This window comes from Pleurodeles waltl, chromosome 9, assembly GCF_031143425.1.
Source record: "Pleurodeles waltl isolate 20211129_DDA chromosome 9, aPleWal1.hap1.20221129, whole genome shotgun sequence".
In the NCBI taxonomy this organism is placed as follows: Eukaryota; Metazoa; Chordata; class Amphibia; order Caudata; family Salamandridae; genus Pleurodeles; species Pleurodeles waltl.
Genome location: NC_090448.1, coordinates 779,363,971 through 779,389,306, shown reverse-complemented (window position 1 = coordinate 779,389,306; position 25,336 = coordinate 779,363,971). Strand labels below are relative to the sequence as shown.

Genomic DNA, 25,336 nt, shown 5'->3' with positions numbered 1-25,336 from the left:
TTTTAGGTTTTAAGGTGGGTATGGGTTTGGGGGTGGTTAGGTCATTTTTTGGTTTAAGTTTGGGTATGGGGTTTGGGGTGGAAAGGGCATTTTTAGGGTTTATGGTGGGTATTGGTTTTTGGGTGGTAAGGGCATTTTTAGGTTTTATGGTGACTATGGGTTTTGGGGTGGTAAGGGCATTTTTAGGTTTTAGGTTGGGTCTGGTTTTGGGATGGTAGGGGGATTTTTAGGTTTTAGGGTGGGTATGGGTTTTGGGGTGGTAAGGGTATTTTGAGGTTTTTAGGGAGGGTATGGGTCTTGAGGTGGTAAGGGTATTTTCAGCTTTTGGGGTGGTAAGGGAGTTTTTAGGTTTTAAGATAGGCATGGGTTTTGCGGTGGTAAGGGTATTTTTAGGTTTTAGGGTGGGTTTTGGGGTGGTTAGGGCATTTTTAGGTTTTAGGGTGGGTATGGCTTTTTGGGTGATAGGGAATTTTTAGGTTTAAGGGTGGGTATGGGTTTTTGGGTGATAAGGGTTTTTTTTAGGTTTTAGGGTGGGCATGGGTTTTGGGGTAGTAAGGTTATTTTTAGGTTTTAAGGTGGGTATGGGTTTGGGGGTGGTAAGGTCATTTTTTGGTTTAAGTTTGGGTATGGGGTTTGTGGTGGAAAGGGCATTTTTAGGTTTTAGGGTGGGTACGGGTTTTGGGGTGGTAAGGGCTTTTTTAGGTTTTAGGGTGGGCATGAGTTTTAGGGTGGTAAGGTTATTTTTTAGGTTTTAAGGTGGGTTTGGGTGTGGTACGGTCATTTTTTAGGTTTTAGGGTGGGTACGGGTTTTGGGGTGGTAAGGGCTTTTTTAGATTTTAGGGTGGGCATGGGTTTTAAGGTGGTAAGATTATTTTTCAGGTTTTAAGGTGGGTTTGGGGGTGGTAAGGTTATTTTTAGGTTTTAGGGTGGGTATGGGTTTTGGGGTGTAAGGGGATTTTTAGGTTTTAGGGTGGTTATGGGCTTTGGGGTAGTAAGGGCATTTATAGGTTTTAGGGTGGGTATGGGAATTGGGGTGGTAAGGGGTGTTTAGGTTTTAGGGTGGGTATGGGGTTTGGGGGGGTAAGGGGTGTTTAGGTTTTAGGGTGGGTATGGGTTTTGGGATGGTAAGATAATTTTTAGGGTTTAGGGTAGGTAGGGTTTTTGGGTGGAAAGGTGTGTTTGTGTGTATATATATATATATATATATATATATATATAATAATTTTATATATATATATATATACACACATCTATATATATACACACACACACACTTATATATATATATATAATGTATGTTATACTTACCTCTAGTTTTTACCATGCATATGCCTTTACTACGAAATTTTCGTGGTAAAGACATTCGTGATAAAAGCATATGCATTGTAAAAACATTTTGTGGTAAGTGCATGCGTGGTAATGGCCATGCATTGTACCTACCGCATTTTAAACGCATGCGTTATTCCATCATACATCCCTTTACACATTGCCTCTTTAGTTAGCCTGCCTGCTGTGTGCCAAGCTACCAGAGGGTGAGCACAGGTTATCTTTAGTGTGTAACTTACTTACCCCGACTAGAGTGGTGGGTTCTGGCTGGCTTAGGTGAAGACCCTATCCAACCAGAAACGCCATTTCTATCATTAGTGATCAGCGGTGGGGATAGGTCTTATGTTTGTGCAGTACCACATGGTGACTCTGTGTATATTAGAACTCCATACTTAGACCTACTCTTCCTGTTTTTGCCTGACCTACACTAATTGGCATTTTTCCTTTTTGATTTTTTTCTTCAGTTCTCCCTAATTGGCCTTTTGGATTTTTTTCTGCTAAATTACGTCTCGCTCTGGAGAAGCTATACCTGCACATGCAGTAGTTGACTTTGAGCTGACCAGGTTCGATTCTTACAATGTGCAACAGCTAAAAGACTTCTACAAGGACTTTCTAATGTCTATAAAGGGTTTCACAAGGAAGGTGGAACTACAGAAAGCCTTAAGAGCCTCTGAAGAGGCCCAGGTTACATAAGAGGAGATCCCAGAGTGAGAGCAGGAAATCCTAGAGAAGGGGGAGGAGGAGGAGGAGGATGACCTTATCCTGGATCCCCATGAAGAAGTGAAACCTCCTATGGAAAGCTCCAACAGTTTGCCAGAAGCAAGAGTCGTTTCCAGAACAGGGAGCAGTGTCTCTTCTAGTCACCTGTCACCGGAGGAGCTGGCAGACAGGAGGGAGGAAAGAAACACTGAAATTGGAGCTTGCCAGATAAGGGCAGCCCCGCAAGGAGCGAAAACTGGCTCTTAGGGAGAAGAAACTGGCCCAGGAGCTCAGTTTAAGACAGCTGGACATAAGAGCTCTGAAAGCAGGGTCCAGGAATGGAAATGGTGGTAGCATACCAACAGTGCCTGCAAATGAGTCCAGAGTCCACATTCATTTCCCCTGACTCTGAGCATGGCTGTAGGACACCTTCTCACTTTGTTGGCCGTCCAGTTTGCCATACTGCTCTCCCGGCAGGGCTGTTTTTGAGTGTCAGAGAGCAGCTCACACCCGCCTCACTCTACAAGTTTCTGAGCGCAGCTGCTAACTCACCTGACTTCAGGCCGCTCCGCGACAACTCCAGTCACCAGGACTGTGCCCTGAGGATCGGGTGGCCCACCGGCATCCCCTGATCGAGGCGAGGTGCCTCCAACTTACACCAGGATCATGCCGGGGTCACTGGCAAGGGCCGCTGCCCACACGGACCTTAGAAGCCTGGACATGGTTAGAAGAGCCATGACTGCACTCCGTGAGCTACCTGGGGCTGGACAGTAGTTTCACTAAGAGAAGTGCCCACAGATTTTTATTCCAATACTTTGCGATTAGCCTCGTCACACCGGAACAGCGCAAGGCCCATAAAGGGACGTTACCATGGACACCCAGAGATTTCCCACATAAGAGCATAACGAATGCCTGAAAACAATACTTAATACACTTAAAGTGCCTAATTCCTTTCTAAACTCCTTAACCTTTATTGTCTGATTGGAATATTGTCATTTTTACCTTATTTAAAGATGATAGAAAATCTCTAGTTTTGATATACCCCTACATGGAGTCTTTTTATTTGTTGTTGTTTTCAATGTAAATATTACCTGAATGTTGCACAAATACTTTATACATTGCCTTTTTAGTTAGCCTGACTGCTCTGTGCCAAGCTACCAGAGGGTGAGCACAGGTTATCTTTAGAGTGTAACTTACTTACCCTGACTAGATTGGTGGGTTCTGCCTGGCTTGAGTACACACAATAGCCAACCAGAACCCCCATTTCTAACACCGCCCCACTTCAATCCAAAACAATCTGTCCCATTCCAAAACAATTAGCCCCACTCCAGTTTGCCCCACTCCAATCCAAAATAATTTGCCCACTACAATCCAAAACAAACTCCCACTCCAATCTAAAACAATTAGCTCCACTCCAGAACAAAACATTCTGCCCCACTCCAACCCAAAACAATCTGCCCACTCCAATCTGTCTCACTCCAACCCAAAACAATTGGTCCCACTCCAATCTGTCCCACTCAAATGCAAAACAGGCTGTTCCCCTTCAATCTGTCCCACTCCAATACTAAACAATCTGCTCCACTCCAATTCGCCACACTAAAATCCTAAACAATCTGCCTTACTTGAATCCAAAACAATCTGTCAGTCTCCAATCTACCCCAGTCCACTTCGAAACAATCTGCCCACGCCAGTCCAAAACAATCTGCCCATGCCAATCCAAAACGATCTGTCCCACTCCGATCCAAAACAATCTGTCTCACTCCGATCCAAAACAATTTGCCTAAATCCGATCCATAACAATTTGCCTCTCTCCAATCCAAAACAATCTGTCCCTCTCAAATCTAAAACAATCTGCTCCATTCCAGTCCAAAACAATCTGTCCCACTCCAATCTGCCCCACTCCATTCCAACACAATCCACCCCACTCCAATCTGACCCACTCCATTCCACTCCAGCAATCCAATTCACCCACTCAAATAAATTCCACCCCACTCCTTTCTAATCCACTGCAATCAAACCCACCCCACTCTAATCCAAAACAATCTGCCTTACTCCAATATGCCCCACTCCAATCCAAAGCAATCTGCCTGTCTTCAATCTACACAGTCCAATCCAAAACAATCTGCCCCACTCCAATCCAAAACAAACTGTCTCACTCCAATCTAAAACAATCTGTCCCACTCCTAACCAAAACAATCTGCCTCACTCCCATCCATAACAATTTGCCCCTCTCCAATCCAAAACAATCTGCCCCACTCTAACCTGCCACACTCCAATCTGCCCCACTCCAATCCAAAACAATTCACCCCACTTGAATCTGCCCCACTCCATTCCACTTCAGCAATCCAATCCACCCACTCAAATACATTTCACCTCACACCTTTCTAATCCACTACAACCAACCCCACCCCACAAGAGTCCAATCCACTCACCCACCCCACTCCAATCCATCCAATCCACCTTAATCCATCTCACTCGACTCAAGTCCAATCTTCCTTAATCAACCCCACTCCAAACCACCTTAATCCACCCCACTCCAATCCAGTCCACCCCATCCCACTTCATACCCCCCCAATCCAGTCCACCTCAATCCAGTCCACAGCATCCCAATCCAGTCGACCCCACCTCAATCTGATGGACTCCAATTCACTGCACCTCACACCAATTCAATCAACCCTACTGCAATTGTCTCTTCAATCCACCTCACCCCAAGCAATACAATCCACCGTACTCCATTCCACTCCACTCCAATCTAAACCACTCAATTCATTTCACCCCACTCCAATCCTTTCCAGTGCCCCACCCCATTTCAATCTACCCCATTCCAATCCAGTGCATCCCATTCAGTCCACCCCACTCAATCCAATCCCACTCCAGCCTAATCCACCACAGACCAATCCACCCCACTCCAATCCAACCCAACCCACTCTGCTCCAATCCCCCCTCCAGTCTAATCTATGCCACTCTAGCCCACACCTCTCCACTCTAATCCAATCCAATCTACCCCACCCCTATTACTCCAATCCAGACCACCCGCCCACCCTGGTCTAATCCATCTCACCCCATTTCAAACCACTCCACTTGAATCCAATCCACCCCATCCAGTTCACCCCACTCTACCCCAATTAAATACACCCCTCTATATGCCACTCCACTGTATGGCACTGAAGTCAACGACACTGTCACTGAACTCTACTCTCCTCTACTGCCCCTACTCCACTCCCTGCTACCAACTTTTAGACATGCTGGTGTATAACAGGGTAAAAACACATTACCAAGGCCAATACCTCTTGTATAGTCGAGACCTACTGGCCAATGCTTGTCCTTTCCTGCTCTTGACCAAATTGTGTCATCCTCGGCAAATCTCTCTGTCCCCTGCATCGGGAGTGCTTACTTGCGATTTATTTTGCAGATTACACTCTCTAAAATAAATAAGTCTGTAAGTGCTGCAGCTGTAACAAAATGCAATTAGGATTCATTGCGGATTGGCCCGCAGTTGTCTTGCTGCATAATTAAAAAAGTTGTATTTCTAGTTCCCAAGTATGTATCTTTGTCAGTTTTTGTTCCAGCAATATGCACGCACGGCTACCTCACTTTTGATGCGATTGTGAATAATAAGTCAGCACTCTAGTCTTAGTGGGTTTCGATGACGCTGCTTTTTCAGCTAAGCAGTCTCGGCAAATGAAGTGTTCGCCTCGACAATGGTGTGGTGGAGATAGAATTGTAATTAAACCAGTTGACTTTCTTTAAACGCCTATTGTGATAACTGAAAATGACATTGTAGGTTGAAATGTTTCAACCCTGAGAGTTAAACAACGCTTCAACAATCCGGGGGAGGGGAGCATTTTTTCGGTCAACTTCTTATGTTTTTTATAGTTTGAAAATTAAAGTCGCTCGCAGTTGCCCACACAGACCGTTCTCTTCTTACGCTCCACTGAGGTGTGTAGTTTGAATGCGAAAGGTCATCATACCATGGTGGGTCGTCGCTACTCTCGGGGGTATATCCTCTAAAATGCCCGACAACGTATTTACGTTTAGCGGAATCCGTCTCAAGAAGGTACTATTACGAACAACAGGCGTAAAACATGTACACTTTCTTGGTCCCAGACAATTTGCTTACAACACTAAATGCCATCGCTACACCCTTAACGTACGAAGCTCTAGCATAAATGTAAAACGGTAGATACAGAAACCCTGGCCGCCCGAAGACAGTAAAATATTTTCCTGGTTGGTATACACCCCCTGTCAGACTCAACATCAAGTCTTATCGTGCGCGTCACTTCCGGCTCTACATGGGCGGGTAATTTGAACTTTCTTCCCGGCATGCTTTTTGTGTGCGAGAAAGGTCGGCAGAGCTGGGTGGTGAAAAGACAACAAACTAAAAATGCTTGGCTTCAGGAGCCGCAGTGGCGGCAGCCAAACGCCAGGTATGTAGGGAACCACTAAACTTGTTGAAGAATTAGTTAGGGGTGATGTCACGATGGATTTGTTAAGACGTATTAGTGCTGCCGTATGATCTTATAAAGAACCCTAGTTGGCATAGTGTAACGACATGACATCCTTGAATTTGACTGGGAAGTAGACGTGCACAACTGCTGACATAGAAAGATTGCGTGTGATCCCGCTGGTCTTTGATGTTGGTAAGATGGCGTCTTCTGCTTTTGCGACTGGGGAGAAAGGTAAATCTACACCAGTTAGAGCGTAGGGGTGCAGGAAGGCACTGTAGTAAGGCCGATGGCGTGACGCATGAAGGGGTGTACTTTCCCGCATTATCCACATGAACACATGGTTGAGGGTTCACTGGGAGGCGATCTGTTCTGTGGCTGTCAGATTCGATCCGACATTGGTGGTTTTGGATTCCTGGCCTGAGCCTCAGAATTACGCCATCATTATTTAGTCGCAGTTTTATCTTGATCTGTGTCACTTTGTCACAGGTGAGTTGACTCGGAGGATGTAACGGTGTGTACATAACATCCGTCCTTTCTTTAATACACCCCACTCTATTATTATAATAATAAACAGTACAACATTTTTTTTTTAAATGGGGGATTCTGGTCGGCTGGGGTATGCGCCCAAGCCAGGCAGAACCCCCCCCCTCCACCCTGTCCTAGTTAGGGCAAGGGAGTTACATACCTGAGATAACCCCCGATCAACACCTTGGTAGATTGGCACAAGCAGTCACGCTTATCCCAGAGCCAGTGTGTAAAGCAATTACACAACACCTGTGATGCAATAAATACACCACAAAGAAAATACTACAGCCTATATGAAAATGAAACTGTATTACATAAAATATCATTAGATCAAAAGCGACATGTATCTATAATACTCTACTACAAAAGCAGTTGTCAACATCATACAGGTTACTAGTAGTCTGCAAAAATAAAGTTGTCTGGTAAACACATAGGTTACTGGATATTCTGCAACACATGCCGTAGTCAGGTTGTCATTATCACCCAAAACGCACATATGGTGATAAACACATCACGACTGCCTAGGTACCATCATGGATGTACATAGGAGAGGAACCTTTCCCAATGGCGTAAGTCATTTTGTCAACCGCAATGCCCTGCAAACCTCCAACTTTGCTTAAAGTTACACATTTTCCATACATTTCTGTGCTGGAATTTGCAGGGATACACAAAATTAATACCACCCAGCATTGCCCCACATGTGCTGATTTAAAAACTCTTCCCCACTTGTGTGGCTGGTTCTAGTGACCGGAACAGAACCAACCAAGGTCAATAGGAGTCTCCACGCAAGTGTTCCCGTTGTCCTTGGTTTGACCTGTTCCTGTCACTGCACTAGGTCCAGCCATACAAGTAGGGCAGCGTTTGTATTGGCACGAGTGGGGCTGTGCTGAGTGGTAATTTGGTGGATTCCTGCAGATTCTAGAAGTTTCCAGCACAGAAAAGTAAGGACAATGCAGGATTCTGGGGTAAGTTTGATGTTTGCAGGGCATTGTGGGTAAGAAAACCTAATGGGATCTGCAAAAGTCACACCATCCTGGATTTCCCGAGGTGTCTAGTTTTAATTTTTTTTACAGGTTGGCTAAGTTTCCTTAGGTGCCGGCTGAGCTAGGGTCCAAATTCAGAGATGTACAACTAACCACTGCTCCTAAACTCTATACCTTGTGCCCATTTCAGAAATATGTTTCCTTGATACTCATTTTTTTACTCTGCCTATTTTGTTAAAAGTGTTGGTATATACTTGGTACTCAATGAAAAAACATTTTACTATGCGGCTCCGCTGTTGGCTCTGGGTAACTTGGGTTTCTGGAGAACATATAAACCACATATATATAAAAAATATGTTATGGTATATTGTTTTTGTCAGTCGGCCATTGTGACAAAAAGTTACAGATGAAAATATCACAAATGCCACTTTTTTTTTTTTTTTTTTCTACTCAATTTCAATATTTCTTTATTTCAGCAGTTATTTTCCTTGGGAAAACCTTGAAGGATCTACAGATATGACCCCTTGCTGAATTCAGAGTTTTGTCTACTTTTCAGAAATGTATAGCTTTTCTGGATCAACCATTTGCTTCACACTGTTTTCCACCACAAACTAGAAGTAGGTTGAGAGCACAAACAATAGAGCAAATAGGCTGCCTCTTAGAACAGTGCTAAAACTGTGGTACAAAAGCCAGTTTTTTTATTCAGATTTGCATGTTCCTGAAAACTGGGAAGATGGCGACTTTAGCACAGTAAGTAGTTTATGGATGCCATCTTAGGGAAAAAAACAGACACTTTATTTTGTTACTGGAGCACTGTTTCCCTATTTTTCTCAAAACCTCAAAATTGTGCTTATTTTTTCAGTCCCCTATGGGGAATCCCCAGGACGTTTTAGGGGGGAAAAAGGGTGCATATTTGGTGTGGATAGATAATGTGTACAGAATATTATGGATACCTAAGGACAAACTACTCCAAATAGCCAAAAAAAAAGGCCCAGCACTGGGTGAAAAAGGCCTAGCAGCGAAAGGGTTAACTTCGTCAAGCAATGTTTGGCAACACTGATGGTTTAGTCTCCTAGAACTTCCCATGGTCTAAACGAACGTGATGAACTTTTTGGTCATTAATCACAATCTAAGCGTTTCATTACCAGAGCATCTTTTCATGCTGTTTTTTGTGTGACTACCCCCGACTTGTATAGCTGTATCTGTGTGCACGTGGAAACGTGGCGCGCTGCCGGACATTTCCAAACGTGAGAGCCGAATGATCACTCCACTGGGGGCACCCGAGTCCTAACACGATTTGTGGTTTCACTAGGCTTTTGAATCTGGGAGTATTGAGTGACTGGTCACACCTAAGGTGAGGAAGTCCTGACCCTGATGATATGATCTCCCAATATAGCGTTCCGTATGCAGCTAATTGTAATATTCTTGTATTACTTGCTGTGCAGATACAAGAGATAAATGAGAGCATTGCACCTCACATTGGGGATCCCAGGGGCATGTCCACCGATGTCCAGGTGCACGTGAGATACTTAATGTGGACGTGAGCTATTATTTATATCCGCTTGTGGCGGTATGCATGACTTGCTGTGGCCTCGTAGTCTCTTCAGTTGTACTGCGAGCACCGAAGCTGATCAGGCTATGCCACCTGCGGTGTCACCATCTGGATAGTGCAAACTGATTTTTTTGTCAAATTCCTGAGACTGACTCGTGCACCACATCATTTGTAGCTACATTTATACAACACACTTGGAGGTGTCTTGTGGTCCAGGGCTACGTTTTGTAATTGGGGACTGTATCTATATGTACCTATAAAATTATATCTGTGTTGTACATTGTTTCATGATTATTGAATCATGATGTTTTAAAAATATTTTTTCTTTTAAAGTGGTTGTACACACCCTTTTTTGTCTTGAGGACGCTTTGAACAAATGGGCTGAAACACGCCCACCATACGGATTATTAGAAGTCCATTGTATTAAGATCCATAGGAATCAGTTGGATTGTGGACTGTTGCTTTTGATTCATTGATGTTGGACATTAAACTCTTCAGCCGGTCCTTTATGTTGGGCAGACTATCGTTTGACGTTTCATAATTGAAAAACCGGGAATGACAGCCACTGGTTGGAATTATGCTTACACGAGGATTGTGTAGCAGTGACGTAATATGATGGAGAGATTTGATTAGCAATACATTTAACATTTATGATAAACGTCATAAGAGCTCTGTTACATATATTAAATTAGTGCATATATAAATACATAACTTTATAGAATTATTTTAAAATAACATGCTGGAAAGCAATGATACAGCCGCTAACAATAGTGTTATTGGTGATAATGAACGTCTTTGATCCTGATAGAGCTCTTTTGTGTTTTTTTTTGTCTAATTGTTTTGGATGCAGATGGAATGTAAAATGACAAAGGCCTATTGCCTGCACTTTACTTTTCAGATTGAAAGCAGACAGTGTGCAGGTGATACAGAATCTGTCAGGGTGACTGAAAATTACGCCTGGAGCAGTTCAGCATATTTCTGTTGTGCCCAATCCTTGACAGGGGGGATTGCGTCCACTCTGTAAAAAGAGTGGGTCGATGCCGCCTCTGCCTACATGTCCCCGCGACTTGTTCCCAGCTTATCCCTGTCTTTGGGCAGGCTGTTTGAGTGGCAGAACGTGCTCTTCTGCTGTCTCTGTCTGCAATTTGAATGGATGGCTTTGGTTTGCTGAGTGCCTTGACAGGTAATCTGCAGGCTTGTTAGTCTTTGTGATATGTCAGGTAGAATCATATTTCCGTAGGCGAGGAATTTATTTTTGATCAGCTGGCCGAGAAGGGTGAAGGGCTGCCCCAGCAAACGGAAGTGTCAGACGTTTGTGATCGGTGATGACCTACAAATTCTATCCGCCTGAGTAAAGAAAAAGGACAGCGCTCAACTTCAGAGCAAGAGCTTCTTTTTAAATTTGGGAGTGTATTTTTGTGTGTCTAACAGCACCTTGCTTCCAGACTAAATTGTGGCCATGTTGGCCCTTGTTCTGTTTTTGAAGGAGTATCACTCCGAGTCCGTCAAAGCTGGCATCAACAGCCGTCCATTGTTTCCGTTTATGTCCAAGTCGATCATTGTTGAGTTGTGAAGGAGCCTCTCTTATGAGTTAAAACAAGTGTTGGTGTTCCTCCCCCAGCTCACAGAGAGCCTTTGATTTCGCCGGAAGTCTCAGGGGCTCCAGTCTTGCCAAGTTAGGGATACATCTGCTACATTAGTTCACCATCTCCAGAAAACTGAGCTTCACATTCTGGGGCAGGCTTACTTTTTTTTTTTTTTAAATTGTCTGAGGCTTTTAGTGGGTCAACGTTTATGCCTGCATTGGAGAAGGTGTAACAATAGAATTGTCTGCTGATTCTCAAGCACTCGCCCTTGATGCAGTGTAAGAGAAGGAAAGGTTTGATGTGATCTGCAGTGGTGTTCTGCAGTGTTGTTGGTGAATATCAAGATGTCCTCACTGGCACTAAGGACTCCGTCCAGGCCAGAAAGTGCTTCCTTGATGACGTTTTGAACACTAATCACGTGATGCCAACGTTTTGTCTTTTCTAATATTTTGTTTCCCAAATTGTGGTTTGTGACCCACTGGTGGGTTACAAGAGGACTTTCGGTGGATGGTGAACGTCCAAGAAATAAATAACAACGCCATTAAATTTTTTATTTGTCTTGTCACATTTGCTGCGCTTCAAAGACGAGGGTCAAATGGCAGGCGATTCTTCTGACAAACTGCTGCTTTTTGGACATGTGGATTGGTTTTTACAAACTCTTTACACTCTAAAGCCAGACAAATAAAAGTGAATTATGTGACAATCTTGCTAAGGTACATAGAGTGTGAAATGAAAGGCTGTGAGATGTCATTTTTTGTGACACAGCAAAATGTAAATGAACTGCATACATTCAGCAGTTTCGAAAGCAAAAAATGAAGTATATAATTTTTTGTAATTCTGAAGTGTGATGGAACGATTTTAATAGGAAACACATATCGAGACACTTTACCTGATGGTGCACAAATTATAACTATTTAATGAAACCGATTTTCATTTGTGTACAGTATAGTTTTATGTGTAAAACTATACACCTGTGCAAATTTAGGGGTAATTTCAATGTGCTGTCTGTAAAAGAGTGCTCTGCCACAGGATGATTAACTTGCATTAAAAAATAATCCGCCCCATTCCCATTAATTGGATTGTGAAAGTTTGTTCTTGTAAAAGGTTTGGGAAACATTTTTCTAACTTTTCAATTCCACCATACGAGATGAAAATGTGGTGATAATATTTTCACACCCAGCAGTAATTGATGATAGCCAAAATTAAGATCCACTTTAAAAATTAATTCAGCTGTTTAGGTTGTTGTTGACCATCTATGGTTGGCGCCAGGCGCTTGTCTCATTTCATGGCTTTATTTGGTAACTGCAAATTGTGAAATGGATGAGTCCCAGCTCGTAAGCTCTGGCACAGCTGAGTAAGGTTCGGTCCCTGTCTTGGTCACAAAGATTTTGCGTGGCCCGATTAAGTATCCGTGTTTGATGGAGGCCCTGAATGTCTCTGCTTGTGGCAAGGGTGAGTCTTCCATTAGACATGATACTTGTTCTTCCGGGTAGTAACTTCGGACTGTTTTCATTTCAAACACTGTTATAAGTCTATGATGTGCAACAACATACTCCCATCTTGGCAAAGGCTCTGATAGTCAGCCCTGTATCTGACCATTGCACTTAGTCTGCCTTGTATTATGGATTGGAACTGTCGATAGCCCAAATGGGCCATATGGGTTGTCTGCTCTGGGATTACTGCAGTTTATAACTCCAACCCAACCCCCTACACACTATCAATGCAAAGTGATCATTCTGCTGCAGTTCACGCATGTCCTGTCCTCTGCTGCAGAGTGAGGTTCAGCACATCAGTATCTGCAGCTTTCTTTTTCTAGGACATATCCATTTCTTGCTGTGATACCTTCACTTGATCTTGATATGACAAGGCCCCTCCAGTTCTGTTTTTACAGAAAGTTTGGCCAATGCTGATTCCCACAGATAGCTGATGTAGGCTCTTGTAAGGCTAGAATTACATCCAAGGTCATACAGGCTGTATGGTTATCTGGTAACGAGAACTGATAAACACCCCTGTTCGTTTTCCCCTCTGACTTCTTTGTTAGGGTTGGCTTCTGTGCTTGTAAATGTCTTTAGTCTGGCCTACAAGCAACCGACTGATTCGTTTTTATGGTTTGGCTTGACATCACAGCTGTGAGAATCACCATGAAAGGGGCTTTGGCTCCACCCAATGGCCGAGAGCCAGGAGTTTGTTTTGATTGGGCAGCAGTTGTGTGCTTCCACAAAAAAAGTGCTCTCCCCATAGCTATAATTATTTTGTTTATTTATATAGCTCCCTGAGATTGAACTTCAAGGGCGCACACATGCCATTGTAATGCTATTAAAATGTTGTAGATAATTAGAACATTTATGGCAGTAGCACAGATGGGCAGTCCTTAACGTTAATGGATTTTTGGCTGTAGGTTGACAGTGCGTTTATGAGATGACCTATTGGCATCACCAATGCTTGCTTTATTTGAAGTACTCAGTCTCGAATTTGCTGCATGTTGATATGAGCATCCAGGGCCCTGATGGCTCTATCATAGTTCTTTTCACCTCCAGTTTCGGGGTGGGAGATTTTAAAAAAAGTTTGAAGACTTCTTCTCCAGCTTAGTGCAGGATTGATTGTTTCCCCGAATTATTTGTTTTTTGTTCATGACTTTTTAATTGTTCAGCCTTTTTACCCATATGCACCACTGTGGTGCAACTGTGGGGATAGTGACAGGCTCACTCTGTAGCATCTACAATTTGGCTATAGCTCCCACATAGTGGTTAGGAGTCCTGGGGAGGAGCAAAACCCCTCTGCCTGAGGTTCTGCTAGGGTGTTATTGTTGTCTTGCCATTGTCCTCCTTGATCAAATAGATCATGGCAGGCCTGTGGTGTTCTCTCACCTTAGTGAGCTCTATTGATTTGAGGAAGCAGTTCTTTGTCTTGTAGATATCCTTGATGAACCCAGATAGTCTGTGGGATGTAGCGCCTTTTTGCCTCAGTTCTTTTTTAAAGGATAGTACTATATACGCCTTTAGTAATGAAAGCGAATACACCAGTTTGTTTACTCTTTTTTCGCTACCCTTTCTTTGTCCATATTCTGCACCATTTACTTGGTCTCAAACACTAATTTCTGTTTTCCTTGAAAATTCCCTTCCATTTCCTATGAGGTGCAGTTACAAAAAGCAAGAGAGACCCTTATTGGCAACATCCTTCTGTGCTGTTGTGTTGACTGACATGAGCCATCGTCGGGTAGGTGTAAAGGAATGAGGGCCATGCCTGGCTGCTGCATCTGCTGCTTTGGAGCTGAAGCTCAGACATGCACTTTCTGATGCAAGGCGATGGATGTGTCGCCTCCAGTTGTACCATCCTTGTTGCCACTGTAGTGAGGCATCTCACCCAAGAGGTATGATGCAGGCAGGAAATGTGTTCCAGAATGATCCACTCAAAAACTTGTTTGGGGCTAACTAGGCCTGAGCTCATGCTCTCTGTGTGCTTCTATTTGTCCTTGAAGGGAAACAACCTTTTCAACGCGGTTGTTACCACGCAGTGTCTTTACCTTAAAATATATATTATATATGTGTGTGTGTATGTATGTATATGTGTGTGTATATTTATATACACACACACTCCAACACAAGCTCCATCGACGGGGCCCCCAACCCTGCAGGGCGGCTTCATAACAGGGATGGAGCATCCTGTTATATTCATCCACAAGAAAAACGATATTGAGAGCCTTCCAATTCCAATCTGGCACTAGTTTATTTCATTATAAATTGGCAGCAAATTATTCATTCCTTTCCTGACTCGTTTCGGCAAGCACCCTTGTTCACAGAGAGCAGTTGCATACAATCACAGATGTTTCGAATTACATTTATACGTCACGTGATTCTATGGCTGAATACTTCAACCCCCAAAATGCATCCTTTTTATCATGTATCACATTGTGGCATATTTTCATTGTTCTGCTTAAATAGCGTTTCTTAACCACATTTCATATTTAACCTGGTGCAATTTAAAGTGATCACATAGCTCATTTTATTTTTGAAATAAATTGCAATCAAAGTCAAGCAACCCTCATTATCGTAGATGCTGCCATGAACAGTACTTTAGGGTCTCTTACTCATGAAAGTTCAGAATTTTCAATAACGTCCCTGTAACCTTTTTGTATTTCCAGTGATTTTTTTATTTTTAAATGAAATATTTAATTGACATATGTTAATCCAACTCAATAGAGATTGGCCGCGTGCAGCCAACCCCCTTAAAGACAGTCAGCCCTGAATGGGAGCATGCAGCCCACAGTCCTGTGCTGATTTGGGCCCCGGGTACCCCATCTCGTCCAGGCTCCATTGCTTAATTAACGCGGAAGGGGGGCACACTGCCCTCCTCCCCTGGCCAATATTGGATCCCGGAAAAAAATATATATATGTGGAGGGGCCACTCAGATCCTCTTGCCTGGGCGAATATTGGCACTGAGGGCCCCATCCCCTGGAGCCCTTTTAAAATAGTGGGGAGGTGGCACGCAGCCCCTCCCGTGCCGACTTTTGGTCACATGGACCCTCTCTCACGGGGCCCAGACAATTAGTGTAAGGGGAGGAGGGCTGCACCCCCCCCTCCCCCACCTGTTCTGGGTATCTGCTTGGCCCTGTGGAGGTGGTGGTCCTTGGGGCCCACAGTGGCCTGTGTGTGGGGCTGTGTTGCCTACCGCCCCCACACATTATATTGCGTGCCCAGGGAAAGGAGCTGCATACTACCCCTCTCCCCTTATAGTCAGTCAGTCAATCACAAGTGCTTTAGTCCACTGGTCACATTTAACTTACAGCCTTAGGTAACCATAGTACCATCTGCTAAGTGCTTAGAAGTTAGTTACCTCATACCAATCGGGTGTAAACAAATTAAATATATACCTTTTTAAGGAATAGAGCACATTCACTGAGGCCTTATCAGCAGGCACCAGTACACTACAGAGTCATTACACTAGTACTAAATCCAGCAACCGTATGGTAAAAAAAAGGGGTGGCAGTGCACAAAAGGCATTTCCTCACAATAGCAAAATAAATATTCCAAATCTGCTGCTGAAGATTTGTGGAGTTTCTTCTGCCCTTGCCACTTTGCAGCATGGGCTAATGCTCCTCAGCCCTCTCAATAACTGTCAGATTACCTAATTTTGAGAGTCTAGTCCTCATTTTACTAACTGGGAAGAAAATACAGGATTCCTGGCAGTTCAAAATAATTTTGGATGACTCAAATGCACATCAATGGAAAGCACAAGTTTGGTGAGCAGTTCAATTTTAGACAGTTTATTACACTTCCAACAGGCTGAAACCTATTCTTTTCCCTAAACTAGTCTAGCAACTTTGAGACCCTCATGGGTGATTTTCCACGATGTATTGATTGGTAACTCCAGATTAATTTAAACCTACTTTACCGACTTTGAGTATCCACCCTGCTTTTGGCCCCCTCATGGCGCCCCTCTCTAGCTACTCCCTCTGTGTGTGCCCTAACACTACTCTCTTGTCATGCCTTCCTCCCTTACTGCATTGTCTATTCAACCAAATTCATGAGCGCTCTCAAATTACCATAATTCGTATATTCCAAATGTAATTTCACCACAATGCTAGCCTTAAATTATCTTGTGGCCTACCATAATATTTGTATAATGAATTTAAACAAAGTTCATTTTGGACCACCACCAGCCAATTATGGCTTTTCAGCCAATAGAGTTTGAATTTAGGGAGGTATCCCCTTCTGTGCCCTAGAAAGATGCTTTTTAGGGAAAAGCCCGGTCAGCCAGAAGGGTTATATATCATATGGGTCTCATTGACATCTGATGTGTCTGCTTGCCCGCACAGGTAGATGCTAATCTTTCGAGAAATGGGTTTGTGTCCACATAGTCATACCAGAGAGTTCCTAGTACTGTACACATAAGGGACATGCCCACCATGCTACTGTTGAAAGTTCCAGTATCCACACTAAACATACAAATGATTGTATAGCCAGCAGTTATAGCGAAATGTGAACGTTTCTCGCTTCAGAATTGACCATGAAGTCAGTGACAAGGCACGGAGAATTAGGGAGCTGTACATTATAACTAGTATCATACTGTGTTGGCAGTTCAATGCTGTATTGATATTTAGATGGCATGATTTGCTACATGTGCAATACAGATTTCTTTTTAAAGTAATTTTTCTTTGCAAATTACATCATGATTGAAGTGCTTTATAGGACGAATTAAAAAAGAAAATGTATTTGTACTTAATACAGCCATACCTAGCAGGCCCATCGGACCGGGAACAGTAAAAGCAGAGATGCAACGAAATATTATGCATTAAGGCGGCACCAACATAACACAATCATTGTGCAAATATAATGTTGGAACTCTAGTACCATAAAGTATCTTGCGGAAAGACCCTGCAGGTGTAACATGAGCATGTGCCATGCAAATTGGGTATTATGACCATGGAACAGCCACGCCTGGTGAACCCTGGTGTACAGTCGGTTGATGGACAGGTGTGGTGTCCACTATTATGGTGTGTTGTGTGTCCAGCAGACCGCGGTAGGCCCTCCGGGGCCCCAAACCTTATTGAATTTCTGTGAGCAGCCACATGCCAGGTAGTTCCTTGCCTGCCATCATTTAGAGATCCATACCCGCCCTCCATTTTGTCACTGTGGGGGGCTCGGAGAATCCCCAACGTTTAGCTATATTTCTCTTGGCTACCACTAATCCCAGGTTGTTAAAAAGAAGCTTGGGGCATGGCAGGTCTACATCTGCGGAAATACGCAGCAGCTCGTAACGTGGATCAGTCGGGATTTGTGTTTCTAGCACCTCTCCAAATTCCCTTAAAATCCTAGACCAGTAACTTTGGATATTCGGGCATGTCCGTATCGTGTGGATGAAAATCCCCACCCCTTCCACCCTCCCATCTTTCTTTCAGATGCCCAAGTTTATCAGGCATACTATTGTTCAGGGTTTTATATATTCAGGATATTGCCTTCTCTTCTGTTCGGCCCATGAGAAGTGTCCCCTCTAATGGGGCATACTCCGGGAGTCCCTCTGTGTCTGGATTTTCTGTCTGCCTTGAGTGCACTAAGCAAGTGTAGTGATTAGCGTTGCGTCTGTGAAAGGTGGTACTCCTGCCTCAGATTGGATAAGGTCTTGAGCATTACACTGTGTATAAGGTTCCTCATTCTAGGGATACCTATTATGTCCCACGCCTGAAATCCCTTAAGTTTACACAGCTCTCTCAGGTAAGTGCCCTCACGCAGCAGGGTTGTCTCATAGGTTTTGCCTACCAGCCTATCCTCCGTGTTGCCTTATACCATACTTCTATTATTAATTTTGTGGGGAGCAAGAGTGATTGCATTTCCTTCCCCCATATAAGTAACATAGATGTGATTTACGTGTAAACTGGGTCCTCTCTAGCATATACATAGGATGTCTAAAGCCTTTTGAGCTTCCAATGTTAGTAACAGATGAGGGTCGTCCCGGTCTTTGACTTAATCAATCCGGGTGTCAAGTCGATGGAAACTCAGTCCTGACTGCTTGGGCATGAAGTCCATTTGTTCTTGGTGGACCAGGGATGGTATGGTGGCTATTAAGCACGTGGCAAGTACAGTAGCGAGGTTTTTTGCTTCAATATTCAAGTGAGATTGGCCAATAGGAGTCACATTTCTCTTTGGGTTCCCCTCCCTTGGTGATAACCACTATTGTGGCCATGCGCAGGTCCCACTGAAGTGAAGCAACTGGGGGACGAGGATATATATATATATATATATATATCGCTTCAATTTCTGACAGGTCTATGTCTTTATCAAGTGAGTGTCGCCTCTTGGAAAGCTCGTTCGGGGGATCTTAGTCCGCTACTGCTCAATTAACAACACATCCATGTTGTTATGCGTTTGGTAGGGATCTCTGTAGAACTTTTCCAATTCATTAGTAATCTCTAGGTCTGTAGTATAGTGGGAGCCCTCCTTCCCTTTGATGGTGTGTATCCAGCACACTTCCATTTCGCGCCTCCCCAGCCAGACGAGAAGTTTGCCTGCTCTTCCCACCCCCTCAGATAACCAGTGTTGCATTGCTTGGTCTTGGGCTTTCGCCTTTTGCTGCACCAGCACACAGTACTCTTTTTGTCAGAGTATAAGATTACGTTGGGTCTTTGGATTTATCAAGGCTCCTTGGTCTCTCTCTAGGTCTGTCGCTCTATGCGCACCGTTTCCTGCCACTTTTTCTTACGTTTGTGCGCAATTATATTTTGGGCTCTGTCTCCAAGTACTGCCTTATATGCCTCCCAAAGTGTAATTGCGAAGGTCACAGTCTTTATTTTCCTCTGTTGCCACCCGCACCTCGTGCTGTTGCCTTGTCTTTTAGCTCATAAGCATTCAACCTCCAACTACTCTTTTCTTTGCGGGGTCGGGTCATTATTTCTACCCATAGGGGGGAGTGGTCTGACAATCCCCTCGCCAGGTATTCCGCTTCCCTCATCACCACTACATCCCTGGCACGGGCTAGGATATAGTCTAGTCAGGAAAAAATGTTAGGTTCCCCGGAGAAGTAGAACTGGCGGACTCCTGGGTGTTGGTGGTGCCAGAGGTCAGACAAGCCCAAGGAGGACACCGGGCCGGCCAGAGGGGTCACTGTGAGGGGCCTACAGTTTGTCGTGATCTATATAACTCAGGGTTGATGGCCTCGTTGAAGTCCCCTCCTATCAAGTGAATGGGCGATCCCGACTCTAGCAGTACCCCTGCCACTCTGGTGTCTGTCTGCTGCTGAAATCGAGGCGGGTCATAAACACCGTCGTCACCTCCCGCCTGCCCCAGTGTCCCTGCATCGCAATAAATGTACCTGGGGGATCTCTTGGAAGTCTAGTGATCTGAAATGGAGGGGAGGGGGTGTACTTCTTTACCAGGATTGCCACCCCCTGGACCCAGTGGTGAATCCTTCATGTGCTAGCACAAAGTACGTATCCCTGCCAAGGAAACTACAGTATGGGCCTTTAAGCTGGGTCTCCTGAAGGAAAACTATGTCCAGCCTGCGGCTCTTAATATATGTCGCCACCAGCCCTCTCTTAATTTTATTGCTTAGTCCATTGACGTTCTGGGGCAGCATAATGTATCTGCTACTCTCACCCATTATGTGTGTACGGCTGAAGTCTATAGTACCTGTCTACCCTAAACCTGACTAACAGGTGTTTTCGCAGCCTGCTGCTTCTACATCTTGATTGTTGCATTGCTCCTGTCCCTGTTTCTTCATAGCCAAAATGATTATAAAACATATAAATGCCCAATTCCCCCCCTCTGTTCTTTGCAGATTTTACCATACCAAATCAACGAACTGTTCCACAGAGACCACGGAGAGGTCTGTATTCCTACACTTCCCATTGAATTTTATATCTACTTTTTGGGCACCAGGCGGCCAACCTGGCCTCTGCTCGGTTTGGGTGACGGGCTGATCAGAAACTGGGTCGATAAGACGAGCAGGCACTGATGCACGAGCGGGAGGGGTCTCAACTCCATTCCAATGCCCCATGTTCTGTTGGTTGGCAGTGGATAAGGCCAATCCTCCACCCTATGTGAGAGTCTGTTAGGTGGATCCTGCCCAGTCTTGGGCCAGCGTTCCCTCCTCTAGATTGGCTATGACAGATTCCAGTGGATGTAGAGATTCATGGGTTTCCGTCTCGTTGGCACCACCTGAGTCGTCAGTCCCTGATGCGTGTTGGGGGGCCTCTTTGCTCCTCTACACGGTTGCGTGGTCGCCCCCCTCCTGAGTCTGAGGATTGCTTGGGAGAGCATGCCAATGGTTTCGACTGTTGCCTCTGGGATGGCCTACGCCTTCTGGTTGGGTTGGCTCTTTAAGTTGGTGGGGTTGCTGAGACCCATAGTAGGCACCTCCTGTACCACAAGGCAGATAATCTGCTTTCCTTTTCGCTACCTTGTCTGTCAGACGGCCTCTCCTCGAACCACTCCCAGGTCTTCTCTGGGGTTTGGAAGAAGAGTGTCTTCCCCGGGAAAATTACTCACATTGGCCTGGAAGAGAGCATATATTGCAATGGAAGTGTACAAAGCTGTCACAGTGCCCTTTCCTCTGGATCTGCACGATGCTGAACAAAAGGTCCATCTCCCGGCGTCACCAACTCAGAAAGCTATCAGAGCACAGAGTTATGATGAAGCCAGGCAGGGGAAGGGAATTAGGGTAGGGAACTGCAGGGAGAGGGATCTGAAAAGAAACGGTTAGAACAAATATGCATATGCTCATTCATAACAGTATAAACTCACCAATAGCCTCTTGAATAAAGGCGTCTCCATGATATCAGATTGAGACTCTTTGTGAATTGGGCGTGGCCCCTTCTTTGAATCATGCAACAAGAACAAACTGCAACCTCTGAACCTAGAGATGGCAAAAGCTTTGGACTATGGTCATACTCTGAATATCAATCATGTAAAAACTACGTATTCATAACATAAATGTTTGATCTCAGCCTAGAAATTCTCAGACTTAAATATGTATCTCACATATTATGCTTCCCCCCCAAAAAAACAATGAAACTATAATTTGCTTATCTCCAAAACGTTTTCACATTTACTACTAAGGCCTGAAAGTTTTACTCCTTGACCTTGAAGCGCTTTGTTCGTTGGGCAGAAGCGCCTTGTTTGTTGTTCATGAAGCGCTTTGATCATCATACATGAAGCGCTTTGATCATCTTACATGAAGCGCTTTGTTCATTATGCCAGAGAGCGCTTTTACTTGCTTTGTCTGAAGCGCTACGCTCTTTGTGCTAAGGGGCGCTTTACTTATGTGGCCTGAAGCGTATTGATCCTCGTGCCAAAACCGCTTTACTCATGTGGCCTGAAACACTTTGATTGTCGTGCCAAGGGTGCTTTACTCTTGTGACTTGAATCGCTTTGCTCGTTGTTCTAAGGGGGCGCTTTACTCATGTGGACTGAAGCGCTTTGACCGTCGTGCCAAGGTGCTTTACTCATGTGGCCTGAAACGCTTTTGATTGTCGTGCCAAGGGCGCTTTACACGTGTGGCCTGAAGCGCTTTGCTCGTTGTGCTAAGGGGCGCTTTACTTTTGGAAATAAGAAACTCCCTTCAAGGTTGGGCTCATCAAGACCTTACTGCTACGAGTACGACCTACTCTTATCTGAATTCACCATGGAAACAAGGATACTCAGATTTGCTGTCAATCTGCTATGCAGGAAATCTGCTCTTCTTCAGAGGAACCCCCACGAGGTCTGACTGCATCGAAGGCCTTCAAAATAGTGAACAATGTGCTTGGGTGTGGCTGGGCTTTATAGGCTTGCCACACCCCAAGATGGCCGCTGCCTCTAGAAACCTGGGAATTGTAGTCCATTCATAGAATAGCACTGATAAGTGTATCTTTTCCACCAATGTCCTGACCCTGCAGTTACATGAGCTTTACCACAGGGCAGGCGACGCTGATGACCCCTTCTAGAACAAGAAGGGATGACAAGTGCTGGGCATGAAGCACCGCAAATACACGCAGCGGAGTTTCGGGCGGGACCTGGACCGCGCACAGCCTTATTCCTGACAAAAGCTCAGTTTTCACTGCATCAAAAGGGCAATGTTGTTTATGGACTGTCCTGGTGTAGTCAGGGAAGATTTGTATCTGTGTTTTCATGGCGCACCTCCTTCAATCTCCTGGTTTCTGATAGGATTAGGTCCCGGTCTTGGTAGTTTAAGAATTTCTCTATCACTTCTCTCGTTGGGGCCCTGGGGAGCGGTCTGTTACTCTGGGTCCTGTGGGCACACTCAATCACGAAGTATGATGAGCAAATCCCTCTCTGTATCACATGGGTAAGCCAGTCTCTCAGAAACTTGATTGTGTTGGTGCCTTTTGCCCACTCTGGGAAGCCCACAAAGCGTAGATTATTTCTTTGCGTTCTATTTTCAGCATCTTGAAGGCGCCATACCACATCTTTATTAACTGTACAGGCCTCCATGACCTCCTTTCGAAGGGTGTGGACTGCGTCTTCAGGTCTGAAATTCTTGTCTCGATGGTTGTCACTCTATCTGCAACGTTCCGTAGGTCCTGTCTAAGGAGGGATACCTCCGACCTAAGTTCACCGATTCCACCCTCCAGGGCCACCTGGGAGGACTGTATGACTAGCATCAGGGTGGCATTGACCAGGATGGGGATTGTGGGGGACTGGTTCTCGTCCCCTGCACTAGGGACAAGCAGATTTGTCTAATTTCCCTTGACGAGAGGGGAGCCAGCCGCTGTCCTTCGTCATGGCTACCAGGTAGTGTAGAGTGCATCTTGGAATGGGGGGGGGACCCATGTCGCTCGTGGAGGATTCTGCGGTTGTTTCTCCCAGGCAATTTCTCTGCTACACTGCCAGTCCTGTACATCGTGAACGGGGAGCAACAGGAAGAAGGTGCAGCTAATGCTGGTCTCTCGTCCCAACTGACAATTCAAATGAACACTTGTGACGAATTTCTAAACTTGAATTCAACAGCTATACATTCTATCGGACCACACAATACTTTGTAGAGCACTCTATCCCCGATGTGAGTAATACCACAACACTACAGACATCACTACTGATGTGGGGAGGTGATTACAGTCCAACTGGTGACATGCTAGAGACGTGTCAGGTACTTGTTAGTAGTTTGTGAAGCTTGTTTCATAACCATTTTTATTGCACAGCATTGTATATTTACATAACTCTCCGCACATTAAGAGGCTATGTTTTGGTTGCAAATTTTCCCCATGGAACCGGGTGGGGAAGAAGGGTTTGAGCCCTTCTTCTTTACCCCTATCAGTGCATTCATCTAGTCTGGTGGTTCAGTTTTGCTTTGAATGTCAATTTCTCAGTGTCAAAATTAGCTTTTTCCTAGTGAACATGTATTTGTAAGTGTACTTTTGTGTCTGTTGCCTTTGTGTTAGTTAATTTCAATATGCCTGTTTGTCAGCCTCATCCTAGTTTTCATTTGGTCTTCCCATGCTGTTCAGGATATGGTAAGTTCCTTCACATTGGTTTCTGATAGGCAAGCAAATATCACCAAACAATATTCTAACGTTCAAGCATGACTGACTTGGTCAGAACCTTATCTAGGTGCAAGCTAAAACTTCTCTGGATAAAATGCCGAAGACAGTAACAAGGAAGCATGGACTTTAAATCTTTCCGGAAGGAAACCAGGGAGTGCTTTTCTCTCTAGGGAAGCAGGGGTTGTTGAAATGTTCTTTAAGCAAAGTGTTTGACATGATTCGGTATCAACATTGTATCCAGTAGTCATCATGAGACATCTTATCACTGGGTCATACCCAAATTGGACAGTATTAAATTTTTGTAATCTGCTGGTCTGATTGTAAACTATAGCCACTGCAGCATACATGAGGACTGCATATACTCACTGCATTTGGTGCTATTTCCTAGGTGTGGATACTCCACTCAAGAGAAGATCTGAACGCAAATCTGGCAGTGAAAAGCGAGTCCTTGATAGCCCGGTGAGTACAATACCCTTTTCATGCTGTTACTGGGCATCTATCAGTTAATTATCTGCTAATATGTATTTTTAGGTGACACCATTCTGTATTTTTTCTTTTACGAGTTAGAGCAGTGTTTGACTGTGTTCTTACCGAAATTAATAAGTTTGGAAAAAATGATTTCCGAATGTATCTACTCTGCTTCGTTCTCTTCCTGGGTATTGGACATTCTACATTGGCGCTGCACTTTGTAGGGAGTGGGCAAGAATGGTCACAGCATCAAATTTGCTTTAAGTCCTCTGGGTACAGACACCGTGATAATAAATGCTTTTTTATAAAGTACTTTTAAAATTGCTATTAATACCAGTTAATGCAGTTAGCGTTTTTATGGTACTCAATTTACCACTGTCGGAAATGTAAAAATTGGAGTCTACCTTTCCAAAAAATGAATTTATGACCTTCAGGTCACTGTGTCAGCTGCAAGTGTTAAGCTAATTGAGCCATCCTGCCACCTTGTCAAAATTGTAGGATTCTGAGTAAATGTTGTTACCATGCCAGTCTTGGCCAGACTCCAGAATCAATTGTATGGTGTATTTGAACAAAGAGCCATGCTACCAAACGTTTCTAAGGCAGTGTGCGGAATTAAATGGTGGGCACTCGTTAGTAGAGCTGCCAATGTCCTAATACTCCGCTTTCCTAATTCTAAAATAGTGCACAGTTATATTATTATGGGATTAAACCTGTGCCAGGAAATGTATTTGATTTTTGTTTTGAAGTATGTACACACTGTTGGCAAATAAAAATT

At 44.3% G+C, this 25,336-nt stretch overlaps 1 protein-coding gene across 1 annotated transcript in view; it reads left to right on the top strand.

The window, feature by feature from the left end:
- Positions 1 to 6,301: 6,301 nt before the first annotated feature.
- The window catches only part of CDCA5 (cell division cycle associated 5), an 83,993-nt gene continuing 64,958 nt past the window's right edge, over positions 6,302 to 25,336 (top strand). The window contains exons 1-2 of the mRNA XM_069207975.1: positions 6,302 to 6,452; positions 24,482 to 24,552. Coding sequence (XP_069064076.1) covers positions 6,410 to 6,452; positions 24,482 to 24,552 — 114 coding nt within the window. The 5' untranslated portion in view covers positions 6,302 to 6,409. The remainder of the gene's footprint in view (positions 6,453 to 24,481; positions 24,553 to 25,336) is intronic.